Source organism: Lutra lutra, chromosome 13 (assembly GCF_902655055.1).
Source record: "Lutra lutra chromosome 13, mLutLut1.2, whole genome shotgun sequence".
NCBI classification, from domain to species: Eukaryota; Metazoa; Chordata; class Mammalia; order Carnivora; family Mustelidae; genus Lutra; species Lutra lutra.
The window spans coordinates 80,692,792-80,708,509 of record NC_062290.1 but is presented as its reverse complement, the minus strand read 5'-3'; the positions used below and the strand labels follow the sequence as shown (position 1 = coordinate 80,708,509).

The window sequence follows — 15,718 nt, the reverse complement described above, 5'->3', positions numbered from 1 at the left end:
ATTTATTGAATTTTACCAAACTGGCCCAGAAAAGACATTCTAAAATGTTCATTTCACTTTCCTTTTTGAAAGCTCTTTGGTAGAGACTGCTGATAATTTTGAGAGAATGCTTAAAAGGCAGTTTCCCTGAATTTAGATCATATTCCTAAATGTGGCTCCAAATGAAATATTTATGAAGGAAGGATACTATGCATAACTTACATTGTTAATTACAAACAAAAAAAGAGTCTTCTGGATCCTTTCAAAAGTCACACAAATAATTAGTCCACATATTTCAATTTTCTTTCAGATTACCATGGCCTTCCCTAGATTCACCATTTCTAGAAGTTTCACACCTCAATTTAACTTATCAGCCATTCTCTTCATTAACATCCTCACAGTTAATTTGTGGTTGTTCATGATTGTCAAAACAAGGAAACCACAACTTGAGGATGGTGTAGTTTCTTACTTTGGTGTGTTCAAGCACTGAGTCATAAACATAGAATTGGCTTGGGTTGAAGTTTAATTCTGTCCATTAAAAAAAAGTGACATTGGAAAAATAACCAGTTTTTTAAAAAAGAGTCTCAGTTTTGTCATCTACAAAACATGATCTACTAATGCTATCTATTTCGTAGGATTGTCCAATGGGTGGAATGTCATGGGCCATGAGAAAGAGTCTGGCATAGTATCTAGCATAGCCTAGGTACACAGTGGTCTTTCACCATCTTACTGCTTCAGTTAAAATATAATGTAAAGCATGAAGAGCCTATTGCAAAATTGGGAAATGGGTCTGGACAGCACAAGAAGAGGGAACAGCATGAGCAGCGTGAGGCATCAAAGTTGATAGTGTTTGGTCAATGTGGTTGGGGGGAGTTTTCTAGAGAACTGGATAAGTGGAGGGTGGGATGTGAAAAAGTAGACATAGGAAATGGCGAGTATATATGAGATGCAGCACATAAACATTGCTAAATGCAAGACTAAGAGGTAAGGTGATCCACCACAGAACTACTGAGTTGTTCAATGAAGGGGGAGTGGTGTCACAGTCATATCTGTGTTTGGAAAAATCCATCTGGCAACCACAGTGGTGCTTAGGTTGGAGGCGGCAGAGATACATGAAGCAGGAAGACCAGTGGGAAGATGATTGTCATAGTCCCAAGTGAGAGAGAGCCATGTTTTGAATGACAGATAGCAAGATGAAATGGGCTTCAAAAAGAGCTATTTCTGGGGCACCTGGTTGGCTCAGTGGGTTGGGCCTCTGCCTTTGGTTCAGGTCATGATCCCAGAGTCCTGGGATCAAGCCCCACTTTGGGCTCTCTGCCCAGCAGGGAACCTGCTTTCCCCTTCCCCTTTGCCTGCCTCTTTGACTACTTGTGATCTCTCTTTCTCTGTCTCTTTGCCAAATAAATAGATAAATAAATAAAATCTTAAAAAAAAAAAAAAGAGAGAGAGAGAGAGAGAGATTTCTCAGGTAAATTGTGCAAGGGAGAGAGAGTGAGAAGCCAAAGATATGCAGTATCACACTGAGGTTCACAGAGAAGGACAGAGTGGTCAAAAAAAAAAAAAAAAAAGTGGCTGGAGAGGAAAACAACTTAGCAGGCTGTGGAGATGGTGGTGCTGGTGGTGGATCTGGTTGAACGGAGTCAAAGCAGACTTCCGGAATGATCTCAGGCCTCCCACAGGAATGGAACGTCACAGACTGTGGTTCTCTCGAATGGGGAATACCAGAGAAGGGGAAGTTTGAGAGACTGATGATTGCTTTAGTCTGGGATACTTTGAGTTTGAGAATTGAGAATCCTGGATTTCTCAATCCAGGATTTCCTAGAGATGTTGATTATGTGGTTGAAAATAATAATATAAAATACATGAATTATAATGAATACTTATTCCAGTGGTTTCTAGATTTTTTTTTTTTTATAATCACACACCTACCAGTTAAAATAGTTTACTAAACACTTCCCTATGAATGTATGTGTATAAATTACTTACTCATGTTGTCTTTGTCAGGTAATATCACAATCCCCTGCTGCATGATGTTTACTCAGAGCAAGGGTCAGCATTAATAATAGTAAATATAAATCCATAGTGTCACTAGTCCTCTCGATCATCTTAAATTATTTTGGCCAATTCCAGACAAATCTAATTAGATCCTCCGTGTTTTGGTTTGGCAATGTAATGTGGCTGATCTTCCATCATTTTCTTGTTCCCATTGGCTTAAATTATTAATTCTGGTAAATCCTTCATTTCCTTGTAAGCCATGTGACCATTTCATGACAGCTGGTTTAGTTAAATCGGATCATGTAATTTTAAACTCCCTATCACTAGGCACAGGTAAACGCCAAGGCATCACAGTGCACTGAAAGTGAGGAAAGATGGAACCCAGCTTCTCCACGCTGTCAGGCTCCCACTCTTCACTCCAGTACACCTTGTGGTTTGTGACTATCTCCTGTTTGGTCTGAGTATTGAAAATAGTAATAAACACGTGCACCAGAACTTCTAGGATTCTTTCTAGCTTGGTGTGCCCTGACTAGCGAATTCTAATTGGATTTCATGGGACTTTTACCTGTAACAGGGCATTGAGTGAAGTGTTTTAATGCATGAAATCTTACTCTGATCAAACAGGATTCATAGAGTAAAATAGGAAAAACGAACAGACAGAGTTTGATTTTAGTCTTCCACTGTTTAAACTTACTTTCTAATCAGGTCTTCCCTGACATTTGGATGAAAGTCAAGGGAAGTCCATGATTTTTTCAAGTTATGTTCACCTCTTTCCCTCACATATGGTTTTGGTTCAGGGTCTAGGTCAGTATATTACAAAAAATAAATTGAATTTTATTTAAGGTGGCGACATCACTCTTCCCCCACGCTCTGCTGTCTTTCTGTGGCTTATGGTTTTGGTCTGTCTCCTTCATCTTGCTAACCTTGCTCATGTCTTGATCAAGATGCAAGATTTGGTCAAGAATGAACGGACAAAGAAAGAGCATGTCTTCCTCAACTAGTACTTTTTGGAAGAGTTAGCATCAGTTCTCCCAGGGCTTAGCAGGTTTAGTGCTAATGTTTTTCACATATAAGCACTTTGGGGAAATATCTGAAGCTTCCCTTCTTCTCTGGGATCCCTTACTTGTGATTCCTTTGATGAAAGAAAATGCACCTCTTTCCAGCTGCTTATGGACCAGTAGGGGACCCTTGGTAAATGGCAGCGCGATTCTAGTTTCCTTTTGCTGGGATCACCTCTCCCTCCAGGTGGGAATCTAGGGCAACCTCTCCTGGCTTTCTTTTGTATGCCCCTCATGCAGGATCCATGGGGAACACATTCCTTTTAGGAATGAGCTAAGCGGTCACTTCTCAAATTGTAGCCTCTACTCTACACCAGGTTTCAGCCTGTCCCTCCTTAGGTTTCCCTCTTTAGAATTCTTTTTTCAGATTTCTCCGGTATGAGTTAGACACCGATCAGCCATATCCCCCCCCCAAAGCCCCTGGGGAACATTGATTGTGTTCTTTGAGTGATCTTGTTGAAGCCTGAAGTGCAGGGCTAACCCTCTGATGCTCCCTGTTTGGGGGGTGAGCAGGAGCGTTCACAGCACAAAGCTACTTCTCACTCAGGCTCCGCTCCTGATCCCAGCATCCAACTCTTTATGCCATCGTGTGCATTAAGAATCTCAAAAGGTGTATTTTGGCTACCTTTTTTTAAGTCCTGTAGAGTGGGCATATACCTCTCTCTAGAATATCATACCTATTAATTTGAGCTTCGGGTGAACTGAGATTAAAATAGTTGCATTTTAAAATTCCATTTAGGGCGCCTGGGTGGCCCAGTGGGTTAAGGGTCTGCCCTCAGCTCAGGTCATCATCTCAGGGTCCTGGGAATGAGCCCCCATGTCTGGCTCTGTTCAGTAGGGAGTCTGTTTCTCCCTCTCCCTCTGCCTCTCTCACTCACTCACTCACTCTCTCTCAAATAAAAATAAAATCTTTAAAAAATAAAAAAAATCCCATTTAATCCTTATCTGATCTCTAAGAGATATTGTACCTTTTTCTAAAAAATATTTTATTTATTTATTTGACAGACAGAGATCACAAGTAGGCAGAGAGGCAGGCAGAGAGAGAGGAAGGGAAGCGGGCTCCCTGCCGAGCAGAGAGCCTGATGCGGGGCTCCATCCCAGGACCGTGGAATCATGACCTGAGCTTAAGGCAGAGGCTTTAACCCCTGAGCCACCCAGGTGTCCCAATATTGTACCTTCCGATACTGCCCACATTTCACAGATGGAGAAAGTGAGGCACCAGGGAGATTTCTTGTGTCCTTATGGTCACCCAGCTTTGTAGATGGCTATCTGGTGAGAAATGTATTCCAGAGATCCAGATGTAGACGTTGAAGCCTGGATGAGGTTATCAGGACGTCCCTGGCTTAGGAGGCAGACACAGTGGGTGACCTCAGATCAGGCAGTCAGCCTCAGGGTCCTCTAGAATGGGAGACCGAGGGGGTGATTCCTTTCTACTCTCTGGCCCAGAATGTGAGCGATGGCCCAGCAATCCAAGCAGAGGGCTCCTGGGGAGGAGCTTGGTGATCATGCTGCTGGAAGACCCTTCTCTGTCTCTTTGTCCTGCATGTGCTCCTCTGATGTAAATAATTTACAATGGCAACGGTTAGAGAGTGTGCTCTGTGTGGGATGAACTCGATTCCCTTAATAACACTCCAGGCTTATATATAGCACGGTTCAGCCAAGGGCCCACATTCTCTCCAGGCCACAGTCCCCATCAGCAGCTCCCCATCCACCAGGGCATCTAGCAGCAGCAGGCTTGTGACTCACTCAGGGTCACAGGAGGTCAAGGGCAATGCTTGGAATAGAACCAGCCTCTCTTTCACAGGCTCTAAACCCCAGTGGCAGGAAGTTTCCTTTATGAATATTGGGAAAATAGCAGTCCTCAAAGGCATGGTAGTAGATGTCCAGGACTCTCTAGCTCAGAGGATTGGGGGCTGTGGCCCTTGAGCAGGGGAGTTTGCATTTATAATATACTTATTGTCTATTTGTTTATTGATTTTTGGCAGAGGAGGCAAGCAGACAGTGGCTCAACCCAACAGCTTCAGGGGACAGTGAATTGGATTCTCCCGATGTTGATAAAAATGTGGGGATTGATGAGTGACCTTCCTGGGCAGTGTCATAAAGCAGAAAAGGCTCTTCCTAGCTCCACACCGTCCAATCAAAGGACACACTGTCCATGTGTGTAATTTTAAAGCTTTAGCAGCCACATTCAAACAATGATAGGAAAGAAATTCTAATAACACATCTTTTTTTTTAAAGATTTTATATATTTATTTGACAGATAAAGATCACAAGTAGGCAGAGAGGCAGGCAGAGAGAGAGAGAGGAGGAAGCAGGCTCCCTGCCGAGCAGAGAGCCCGATGTGGGGCTCGATCCCAGGACCATGGGATCATGACCTGAGCCGAAGGCAGAGGCTTTAACCCACTGAGCCACCCAGGCGCCCCCTAATAACACATCTTATTTAACCTACTACAGCCAAAACAGTAATATTTCAACATGTAATCAATATAAATATTAGGGAAATATTTTAGATTTTTTTTATTCCTACTGAGTCCTGAAATCCAGTGAGTGTGTATTTCATTCAGCACATCTCAGTTTGGACCCGCAATTTGGATTGCAAATGCTTCAGAGCTACGTGTGGTCAGTGGTTCCCACATGGGCCAGCGCGGCCTCCAGTTCTAGCTCTGCTGTTTGCCAGCTTTGTGGTGCGGGGCCACCGACTTATCTTTTCCAGACCTCAGGTTCCCCTCCCCACATGAGTCGGGCGGGGACGGTAACTTGTTCCCGTGTTGCTGCGAGAGCACCCGTGCAGAGCCGCTTTGTGGTTCCGAGCACGTCCTCAGTGCTCATGGAGTGCGAGAGTCCTTCCTCCAACGGACTCGCCAGCACCCAACTGCTGGAACCTCCCCTATAGGTGGGACCACATCCAGAGGTAAACTGGTGCCAACCCTCCCTCATTTCCTTCCTTCCACGGACAGACAGAGGTAAAGCTTATGGGCTCTGTTCTCACGAAAGCCCTGCTGTCCTGTGTGCTTCCGTGAGCACCCACCCATCCTCCTGCTCTCTCCCACCCCCTAGACTTGTTGGATGCCACCAGCTCTGCTAGGATTTCCCTTTCCCCGTCTCTGCTGAATAAAACCTTCCATGCTATTTAAGGACCTGCTCAAATACCACCTTTCCTATAGGATCCTTCCTGGTCTCTTTGTTGAAAATAAAACCTTGGCCTCTGCTCCTCCACTGGACATTTTTTCTTTAGTTGTTGTCATTGTCACAACAGCGTATTTCGTATTAGAATTCCTCTTGCATGGGAGTGACCTCCCCCTCCCCATAAGTTGACTCTCTGGAGGGTGGGACCTAATTGCAGCAGGCGTGCAGTGAGGCAGGGGAATGTAGTGGAAACTCTAGAGATTTTATAAAAGGATAGATGTGGATTAGTTTTGAGCTTAGGAAATTCACTCCGTGTCTCCAAGCCCCGAAGTGTTCACCTCTTAAATGCATAGCCGTCTGTGAAGAAACCTCGTGAAGAAACCGTTATTAACATCTAGTCTGTACTGGGTGCTTTGGCTACTACCAAGACAACAGACTTTTTTTAGACCCAGCCCCACAGTAGATGCTCAATAAATATCAGTCACGGGTCCCTTCTATTATCCTGGGTCTCTGGTACAGTTGGTGCTATTATGGGCCTGTTCACGGAATGGGAGTCCCTGTGTCTCCCTGATAAGACATTTCGGGGACATGCATATGTTCTTGCCCAGCAAAATATCCACGTCTATTAAAAGGCACCCTTAGAAATTTTTCATTTTTAGTTTCATTTTTTTTTCTGTGCATTATCGTGATTTTCTAAATCAGCAGAGATATGTTCACACAATTCTTCCATGAGTCAAACCCACTTGCTGGAATGCAGAGTATCTCACAAGCCCCGGTGACAGAGAAGGCTCAAACACAGCCACATGTACCCGCTGCCCTGCCGAGACCGAATGATGGCCAGGACCTGGAAGACAGGTGCCTGGCCTAGTCACAGTCTTGAGAAAAAAGAGTTGGGTTAGCCAGGGTTTAACTTGGCACGACTGACATTTGTGTCCAGGGTTCTTTCTGGTAGGGCCGTCCTGGGCATTGCGGGATGTTGAGCAGAATCCCTGACTGCTACCCACGAGAAGCCAGCCAAGCACCTTCGATCAGGACATTTGAAGTTGTCCCTTGTGTGTGTGGGGAGGGGGGGGCAATGTGGCTGCCACTTGGGAAACAGTGGATTCGATGGTTCAAATGCTGGCTAATTCTAGGCCTATGGGCTGAGAGCGCGCTTGCTCGCTCTCACTCTCTCTCTCTCTCTCTCACACACACAGACACACACACACCCTGCACGCACGCATTGCCATTCCATGGTTAGGCTCATTCTCCCTCTGAAAGCTGCAGTGCTCCCCATCCTGGCTGCTCGCAGATGGCCTCGTAGCCAAGCACTCTCCCCTGCGCTCCCACCCCGCACCCACTCCCGAGCCTTGGCGAAGGCTGAAAGGGCGTCATGCTGTGCTGTCAGTGTGCGGTAGCTCCCCACCAGGATCTGCGAACAATCCCCTCCACCCCCCGCGCTTGCCACTCAGGTGGGCTCCAGCAGAAGGCTGGCAGCTGCCGCTGCTGCTGTTCTGCGCTCGGCATGGACGGCTTTGTTTTAGGCTCTGAGCGAAACTTCAGGCCACTGCTTCTGCCAGCCCACCCCTCGGCTCACGTGCTTCCGTACTGGGCCCTGACAGCGGGGGCTTGCCGCGCCGAGGAGACTTCTGCAGCTCCTCATAATAAAATGGTGCAGTTGGGCAACAGAGGGAAATAGCCCGTGGGGTAGGAAATTCACATCTCCGTCTTTCTGCGTTTTTTCCTCTTTCTTAGCTTTGCTTTCTTCCCATTTTCAGCCAGGAGAGTAGACAACTAAGGTATCCCATGTCTTCATGTTTATACGTGGTTTTACACTTGACAAAATGTGTCCTTGACATTTTTAAACGATAGACCTAAAACTCTGAGGTCTGGAGAAAGGATGTGATTGTCCTGAGTCGCACAGCGAGCCATGTGTAGAGACCGTCTTTCAAAGGTTCTTGGTTCTTGGCCAGTTAAAGCCAAAGCGGAAAGCAGACCCAGAAACAAGCATCAGAAAAGATACTGAGGACCAACTTTCCCAGTCACACAGAATGAGCAACCAGAGCTGTGAGAAAGGAACAACCAACACTTCTTTTTAAAAGATTTATTTATTTGAGAGAGAAAGAGAGCGCACGGAGAGTGCGAGGGCAGGGGAAGAGAAGGAAGGAGAGGGAGAAGCAGACTCCCCACGGAGTAGGCACCCTGATAGGACCCTGGGGTCATGACCTGAGCTCAAGACAGATGCTTAACTGGCTGAGCCACCCAGGTGCCCCCAACTAACACTTTTTGAGAGAAAGAGAAACGGGAGATGATTTTTGAGGGTCCGAGCTCTGCTGGCTACTGGAAAATACATAGAACTTGGTCAAGGCGGTGGAGACCACGCACAGAGACTCTCCCAGCAGGGACTAAGTGGACAGGATCAGTGTCAGTATTCATCATTGTCATTAACCTCATCATCGTTGATGCCATTTATTGGGCACTTAATAAAAGGCAAACACTAGGTGGGACATTGTACATAAATTATGTCAGTCCATTCTCACACCACGTTTTATAGATGGGGTAGGGGGACACAGGGATGTTCAGTGACTTGCCTGAAATGATACTGTTGATAACTGGTGGGACCTGGATTCAAGGCTGCCTTTCAATGTTGAGGAAGATAAGCTCTTCTAGAATAAGCAGGGCACTAAGCTAGTAAGTAGAAAATGAAGGTAGATACAAACGTGTACTCTTGCAAACTTGTAAGTATCCAAAGGCTAAGCATGGCCCGTGGTCTCTCTTCTCTCCTCCCCATAAAGAGCCTCCGCCCCAGCTCTCCCTCAGTCTTAAAAATTTCTCCAGTATGGTACCAGGGTGCTATGCTATCAACCCCCACAAAAGAAGAGGTGGGCAAGGACCCACCTGATCCCTTGGCCCTTAGTTTCCCATCTGAACACCAGGGAACCTTGAGGCTCGGAACCCTCAGCGGTGAATTCTCTGGTCTCTTGTGCTTCTGTCTCCACATGCCTCCCTGGACATAGGGGACCCAGGTTCTGTCTCCTTTCCTTCCATTCATCCTTCGAACACATTTGCCCGAAACACCTATGGTGTGACAAGTGCTAAGGTAGAGGCATCGAATCCCACCCTCTGTTCTGCACCTGAGGAGGCTGCGTCTTTACGAAGCCAAGCATCGGTCTGTGCTCAGGCACCCACCGTGCTCATGGCAAAGCAGGAACGTGAGCCCAGATCTCTGGAGAGGCCATGCCCTTCACCAGAAGTCATTCTGGTTTTTGTAAACCTTAACACACTGGACTGATGTAATATTATGAAGGTATGTTAACAGCATTTTTTTTTTTCTGTGTCTTTCTCTTCCTTTTATTTTGTTTATTTTTTTTCTCTCTCTCTTTCCTGTCTCCCTTTCTTTCTTGTCCTTTTTTTTTTTTTCTCTCTCTCTCCTTTTTTTTTCTTTTTTTTAATTCTTTCTCCTCAGGACTCCACAGAATGGAGCAAGAATGAGAGGAAAAAGGCCGGCAGAAAAGCATGAACTGGAGGTTTGTTGAGCTCCTCTACTTCCTGTTTGTATGGGGCCGTATCTCAGTGCAGCCCTCCCACCAGGAACCAGCTGGGACAGACCAACATGTCTCCAAGGAATTTGATTGGCTTATTTCAGACAGGGGGCCTTTCCACCACTCCAGGAGCTACCTATCCTTTGTGGAAAGACACCGTCAAGGATTTACAACCAGATATAAAATATACAGGTAAGACCTGGGTTGAGCTTGTCCCCATCTCCCGTGCCTTTCATTTGTAGAGTGCTATTTGGGGTTAGGCGTGGGCATGGGTCTCGCCATATGGAGGAACAATGAATGAGCCGAGGGGTCAGGAGGCTGTTTGTAGTTTCACCTTGTTTTTGTACTTTGCACAAGAGATGAACCATGACAAGGACAAGAGCGAATAGCTAACATCTACTGAGTGCTGACTGTGGGCCAGGCGTGGACGGTGCTTACTGCCGGGTATACACGATCTCAGTTAAGCCTTCGTCATAGTCGTCATGGGTAGACTCTACTTGTTCTCTCCATTTTACGCACGACGTCACTGGTTTTCAGGTAGGCCAAATGATTTGCCTGAAGTCCCACTGGCAGTATGTGATAGGCCTCAGCTTCATACCGTGTTTTATCTGCACCCACAGTCACAGGATTTTTAACCAACCACAACAGATGAAGGTAGTGTTGTTGGCAAATGCTATTAATGTACCAGCTTCCTACCTAAACCTATTCATGCATCTGGAAACAAGTAGGGACCGTCAAATAATAGCCTTTTCTGATTTGGTTCTTGATCTGTTGGAATGTCTCACCCAAAAGGACTTAGCCCAAAGTTTTTTCCTCTTTGAAACCATCTTCAATTCTCCCCATTCCACTCTTTTACCCTCTCTTTGATATTCTCACGGCTTTCTATACGTATATCCCTTTAGTTTTAAACGGTGTGAAATTAGAGTGCATCTTTGTATTCCTTTCTCACGTAACTAGAAACCCATTGAGGGCAGGACTTAGATGAAATTCAATTCTAGATCTCTTGAGTGGTTTTGTCCTATCATGTATCAGAAGCACGCAATCAATGTTGTGGACTTAAATGAGTTGGGGGATGCAAGAAATTCTCTAGAGGTGTAGTTTTTGTCTTAAGGTCAAGGAAGAAGGGGCATACCCTTAACCATTCTGGGCCATTTAGAATGGGAGAATCAGGGAGCATGGTGGAGGAAAGGACCCTGACCTGCATCTGGGAAGGTATGCGTTTAGATTGTAAATCTTCTGTGTATATGTTATGACAATGGGCATGTCTCCCTTGCACATTTTGTGACATTGTAGTCTAGGGATGTGAATTAATGCTGAATATTCAAATCCTACGTTGAATAGTGGCTGAGGTTTTGCAAGTTTCCATCTATGAAAGAGCTCACAGATGAGCCTTGAAGGGTGCTAAGTGATCAGAGAGTTACTGGGGGAAGGTCCTCTGGGAACGAGAGAAAGCAGAAACACATGGGAGCATGGATATGGGGTGTGCAGGAAAGGGGGAAGGAGCGCAAGGGTGAAAAATAGGGAGTTTCTTTCAAAAGAGAATATTGGAATTTTAAATTATTGATTCAGAAGACTAGTGCTTGGGAGAACTATTCCTACACCACCTAAGAATGAGAGTTACCTACATTATTTCAAAGTTGGGTCCTCGGCATAATTTCTGGTGTAATATGGTTCTTTGTGAACCTGCGTAAACCAAACGTGGGCACTCCCCAATGACTCGACAGAACACACTGTTCTCTGATGTCGCAGGGACCGGGAAAGACTCAGGATGAGACGGAGGGTTTAAGGGAACAGAACAAGTGGTGGAGATGCAGGTATCTTACCCTGTCTGCGTTTTGTCAGACAATGATCACATCTTGGTTTGACATGTTGGCTTTCACTTCCATGTGGGCCTCCTGAGGACACCTTACAGCTGAATGACTGGGGTTCACATTTCCATTTTAAAGATCAGAAGATGACTGACTTTTGAATAAAGTCCTGTAGCTGAAAAATGGTGGATGCCGGACTGGAAACAAAGTCTGACTGTAAATTCGTATCCATACCGATGAATGGCATTCATCATTATTTATAAATGTTTCTTAACAACTGCCATAGGCCTGTCCCTGTGCTAGACCTTGGGGATTGGAGATGAGTAGTAATGCTTGAACATGATGGCTGTGCTTGGGGTTTGGAAGGTAGCTAGCGTGCATGGTGGATGATTAACCGATGCCTGTGATGACTGCTGAAGTACCCTAGACCCACGTGGATACCCTGAGTAGAACCATAGAGCACTTATGATGGGCCATCAAAGGATGTCATTGACGTCTCACAACAATCTGTGAGGTGAACAGTGCCTTGGCATTTTGCGGATTGGAAAACCAGGACTTGGGGAGGCTGAGTGCCTGGCTCCAGCTCATCCGGGTGGTAAGGAACAGAGCTGGGATCCAAATACGGACCCACCTGACCCCAGAGCCCTCCTTCTGGCCACCATGGTGTCCACACATTGAGTGTTCTTGAACTCTGCAGGGGCTCTTACAAACATTTTTCCTCACAACCACTTTGTAAATATTTGGGTCCTGGTTTTAGAGAGAACTAAGAAGGTAAAGGTTCTTAATGAGGTTGGGGGTCAGGACATCTGGATACTAATGCCAGCTTTCTGGGCACCAGTCTTGTGACATTAGGCAAACTCCTTCCTCTCTTGGATCCCACCTTCCCTACCCATCAGATGGTAGCTTTGATAATGTCAGTGGTTTTCAGCCTATGCTCTTTTAAAACCTTGAGAATCAATGAAAGAAGTCATAAAAGCTATTGCAGTGTAGGACGACAAGCAAATTGTCTTTGTGTGGGGGGTGACCAGGCAGGACCCCCCAGCCATACACAGCATTTACACAGAGACGGTCTTACTCTTCCACTCTCGTGTTCTGATGTTCCATATGCTTTCTTTGGGATCCCACTGCTAAAGCAAAGCATGCTGTCATCCAACGGGCTGATTTCTAGGATGCTTTCTAGTTCTAAAATTAAGTATAAGATTTAACCGAGGTCACGTGGTTAATTAAATGATGGAGTTCGACCCAGAAGTCAGGCCCCTGGTCATCTAGTTATTCCTTCCTTCATTTATTTAATCCTCAAATAATTATTAAGTACCGGCTAGAGGCCCAGCACCGTGTTTGGGGCAGACGATACAATGATGAGTAAAACAAACATGGTCCCTGCTCTCCTAGGAGAGACTGACATTAATTAAACACATACATGTGTGCACGCGCGCACACACACACGCACACTAAGTGCTACAGAGAAGAAAGTGCAGGGTAGATATAACTGGGAGATCATTAATACCATCAACATTGATTTGGAACCTATTACGTGCAAAGACCAGGTGGGGTTCCTGACCTGATCGGCACATGGACACACGTGCAGATATGTACCCAGAGACACGTGTGCCTCTCCAGGCCAGATTCAGACCTGAGCCAAAGTCAACTAGGACATGCTCCTCAGGGTGGTTGTCAAGTGACACTTTGTCCTCATCGCATGCTGCTTTGTTGAAGCATGAAAACACGTCTTCCGGCGATTTCCAATGCGCCTCCCTGTGTGCTAACGTAGACCCAGCACATCAAGCACTCGACATTTGCATCATGACAACAAGTCTTTTCTCCAGGAACGTGCCACACTGTCTTGTGCTAGACAGCCGGCCTTAAGGAGGTGCCCTAGCCCTCCAGCTTCGGCTAGCTTTCCCCCACCCTGCACTCAATCTGGGCCCCAGGCTGATCTGGGAGCTTCAGAAAGAATCTGAGGGGAGATCTCCTCTCCTTACTTCAGTGGTTTAAGGCCACTTCTTTCCTCCTCATCATATGCACGTAGAGGCTGGTTTCAGGTCATAGACTCAGGACAAGGAGTCAGTGCCACAGATAAGGAAGGGAGTTTTTCCCGTCAAATCCCAGCAGAAACCTTTTCTCGGGTTGCTTCACAAGCCAGGCCATAAGATGCATACAAACAGTGGTTTAGGTGCCCAAAGCACACGCTCTGTCATGCCTCAGTCTGAGCGGAAGCATGGAGGCTGGGCGATTTTCTGCATGCACCTGCCAACATCGTTGATCTCAGAGTTAGGGAACCTGGGCACTGGCCCACCTCTTCTGCCTCTTTCATGCATGCTTTTGGCCCAAATAATGGGATTTTGGAGCTTCTATTTTGTCGTCTGCAAAATGAGAGTGTTAGCCAAGGTGATCTTCAAGCTCTTTGCCTTTTCCGAAATCCCATGATTCCATGAAATCTTGTCTTCTGAAGGTATTGCCTGGAGTAGTGGAGAGGACTGGACTTGGAATGTAGAGACTCGGGCTTTGTTTATTTTGGACCCACTTTCTGGCTTTCTCATCCTGGGCCAGTGCATTCTGTGTATCATTCATTCATAGAATTTAGCATCAGTCCTATGCCATGAGCTGTGCTATGGTTCAGTCATACAGATATGACCAAAAGAAAACAATGAAGTGTGCTTGCACACAGACATGAACACACACACCACCAGTAGTGTCCACCCCCTCCTCCCTCGAACTCAGAGTTGAGATTGGAGGCTAGAAGCAAAACAAGAATCAGTAAGCACACCGTTATCATTCCACAGATAGGAATGGATAAGGAAGTGTTCAGGTCCTCAATTTTCTCCTCTGTGGGAAGGGATAGTGATGTCCGTCTGTCCTACCCACCAGGTCCAATGAGTTACAGTTCACGTGAGAATGCTTTGTACAGTTTAGATGTTCTTCTATCTGCAAATTATTTTTCATTAAGGTTCTAAATCATCATTCGAATAAAATCATTGATTTTCACTTTCTGGTAAGCCCATACATACATTAGTCATTAAATACTCACGGCCATTCTGGGAGGGAAATGCTATTATTGTCCATATTATGAATAAGAAAATGTAGGCACCAAGGGGCTAAGCAAATTGTCCACGTCGCATGTCTGAGAAGTGGCTCAGCTGGGAACCAGAAGCGGGTCTCTGAGATCCCACAGCGGAGCCCTTACCTTATGCTCTTATGACTTTGTCTAAGTTACCCTGTTTATCATCAGATACTGAGAAACTCCCTCTGCCCTTGGGCAAGTTAGAACGTCTCTGAGGCTCAGGCTTCTCATTTGCAAAATGGAGGTCCTATGAAATGCCTTCTGTGCTTGTGGTGAGAAGTAACTTGCTATCAAACATTTGGACCTTGGAATTTGGTGGGACCTATATAAATCAGAATTTACCCCTTTATCTCAGATGGCTGGTGGCATTACTAGAAATGATTTCTTTTGTTCTCGAGATAATTTAGAAATCAGTCTTGTCCCTTAGTATTTGTTACTTTAAAAAAAAAAAAGGCAGTTTGATCCAAAGTTATTTCCTGCCTTTTTGTGTATTATTTTCTGTTTATTTTTTCCTGACTTTGAGCTCATCAGTAATTGCAAAATGTAGCAGTTACATGAAAGGTGGTTTCATATTGAGTGGTTTTCCCTGCAGGTTGCTGAGCTAGTGGTTTGTGGCTCATGGTGTGCCTTCCTCAGAGCCCTAAATAAATACCTGAAAGTTGAGTGTAAATCAAATCTTGGGAAACCAAGTCTGATTGCCTAACTGTCTCGCACATTTATTTCAGACTTGCATGAATCTCAGCTCTAATCTGATATCCTAATTGTTCCCTGATGTATTTCACAAAAATATCCACAGCAGGTTTTGTGGTAAAGCTACTTGGCTGAATGAACGGGGCCAGGGCAGGGTGGATGGACTCCCCGAGGTGAATGAGATGCAGTCCTTATCCAGAAATCATTCAAGAGTATCTGTTGGGTACCTAGATATTCCAGATGCTCTGCCCTGGGGAACCAATAAAGTACAAGGTAGCTTGGACTGCCTTCAAGGAGCTTACAGACAAATGACAGTAAGGGAGAAGTCTACCACTGAACCTCTCAGGATACTGGTGGTTGAACTTGAGGCCACCAGCCTCCAGATTCCAGATAGATCTTAACATCCCATGGCAAAGGGGTTATATTTCTAGTAGTGCAGGAAAATTTAGTCTCAATTGGCATTTCTTCAAGTAGATTACA

The 15,718-nt window shown here is 45.5% G+C and overlaps 1 protein-coding gene across 1 annotated transcript in view; it reads left to right on the top strand.

The window, feature by feature from the left end:
* BRINP1 (BMP/retinoic acid inducible neural specific 1) overlaps positions 1–15,718 on the top strand; it is a 173,265-nt gene that overhangs the window by 37,744 nt on the left and 119,803 nt on the right. Inside the window, exon 2 of the mRNA XM_047700951.1 lies at positions 9,604–9,871. Within this exon, the coding sequence (XP_047556907.1) occupies positions 9,654–9,871 (218 nt within the window). The 5' untranslated portion in view covers positions 9,604–9,653. The remainder of the gene's footprint in view (positions 1–9,603; positions 9,872–15,718) is intronic.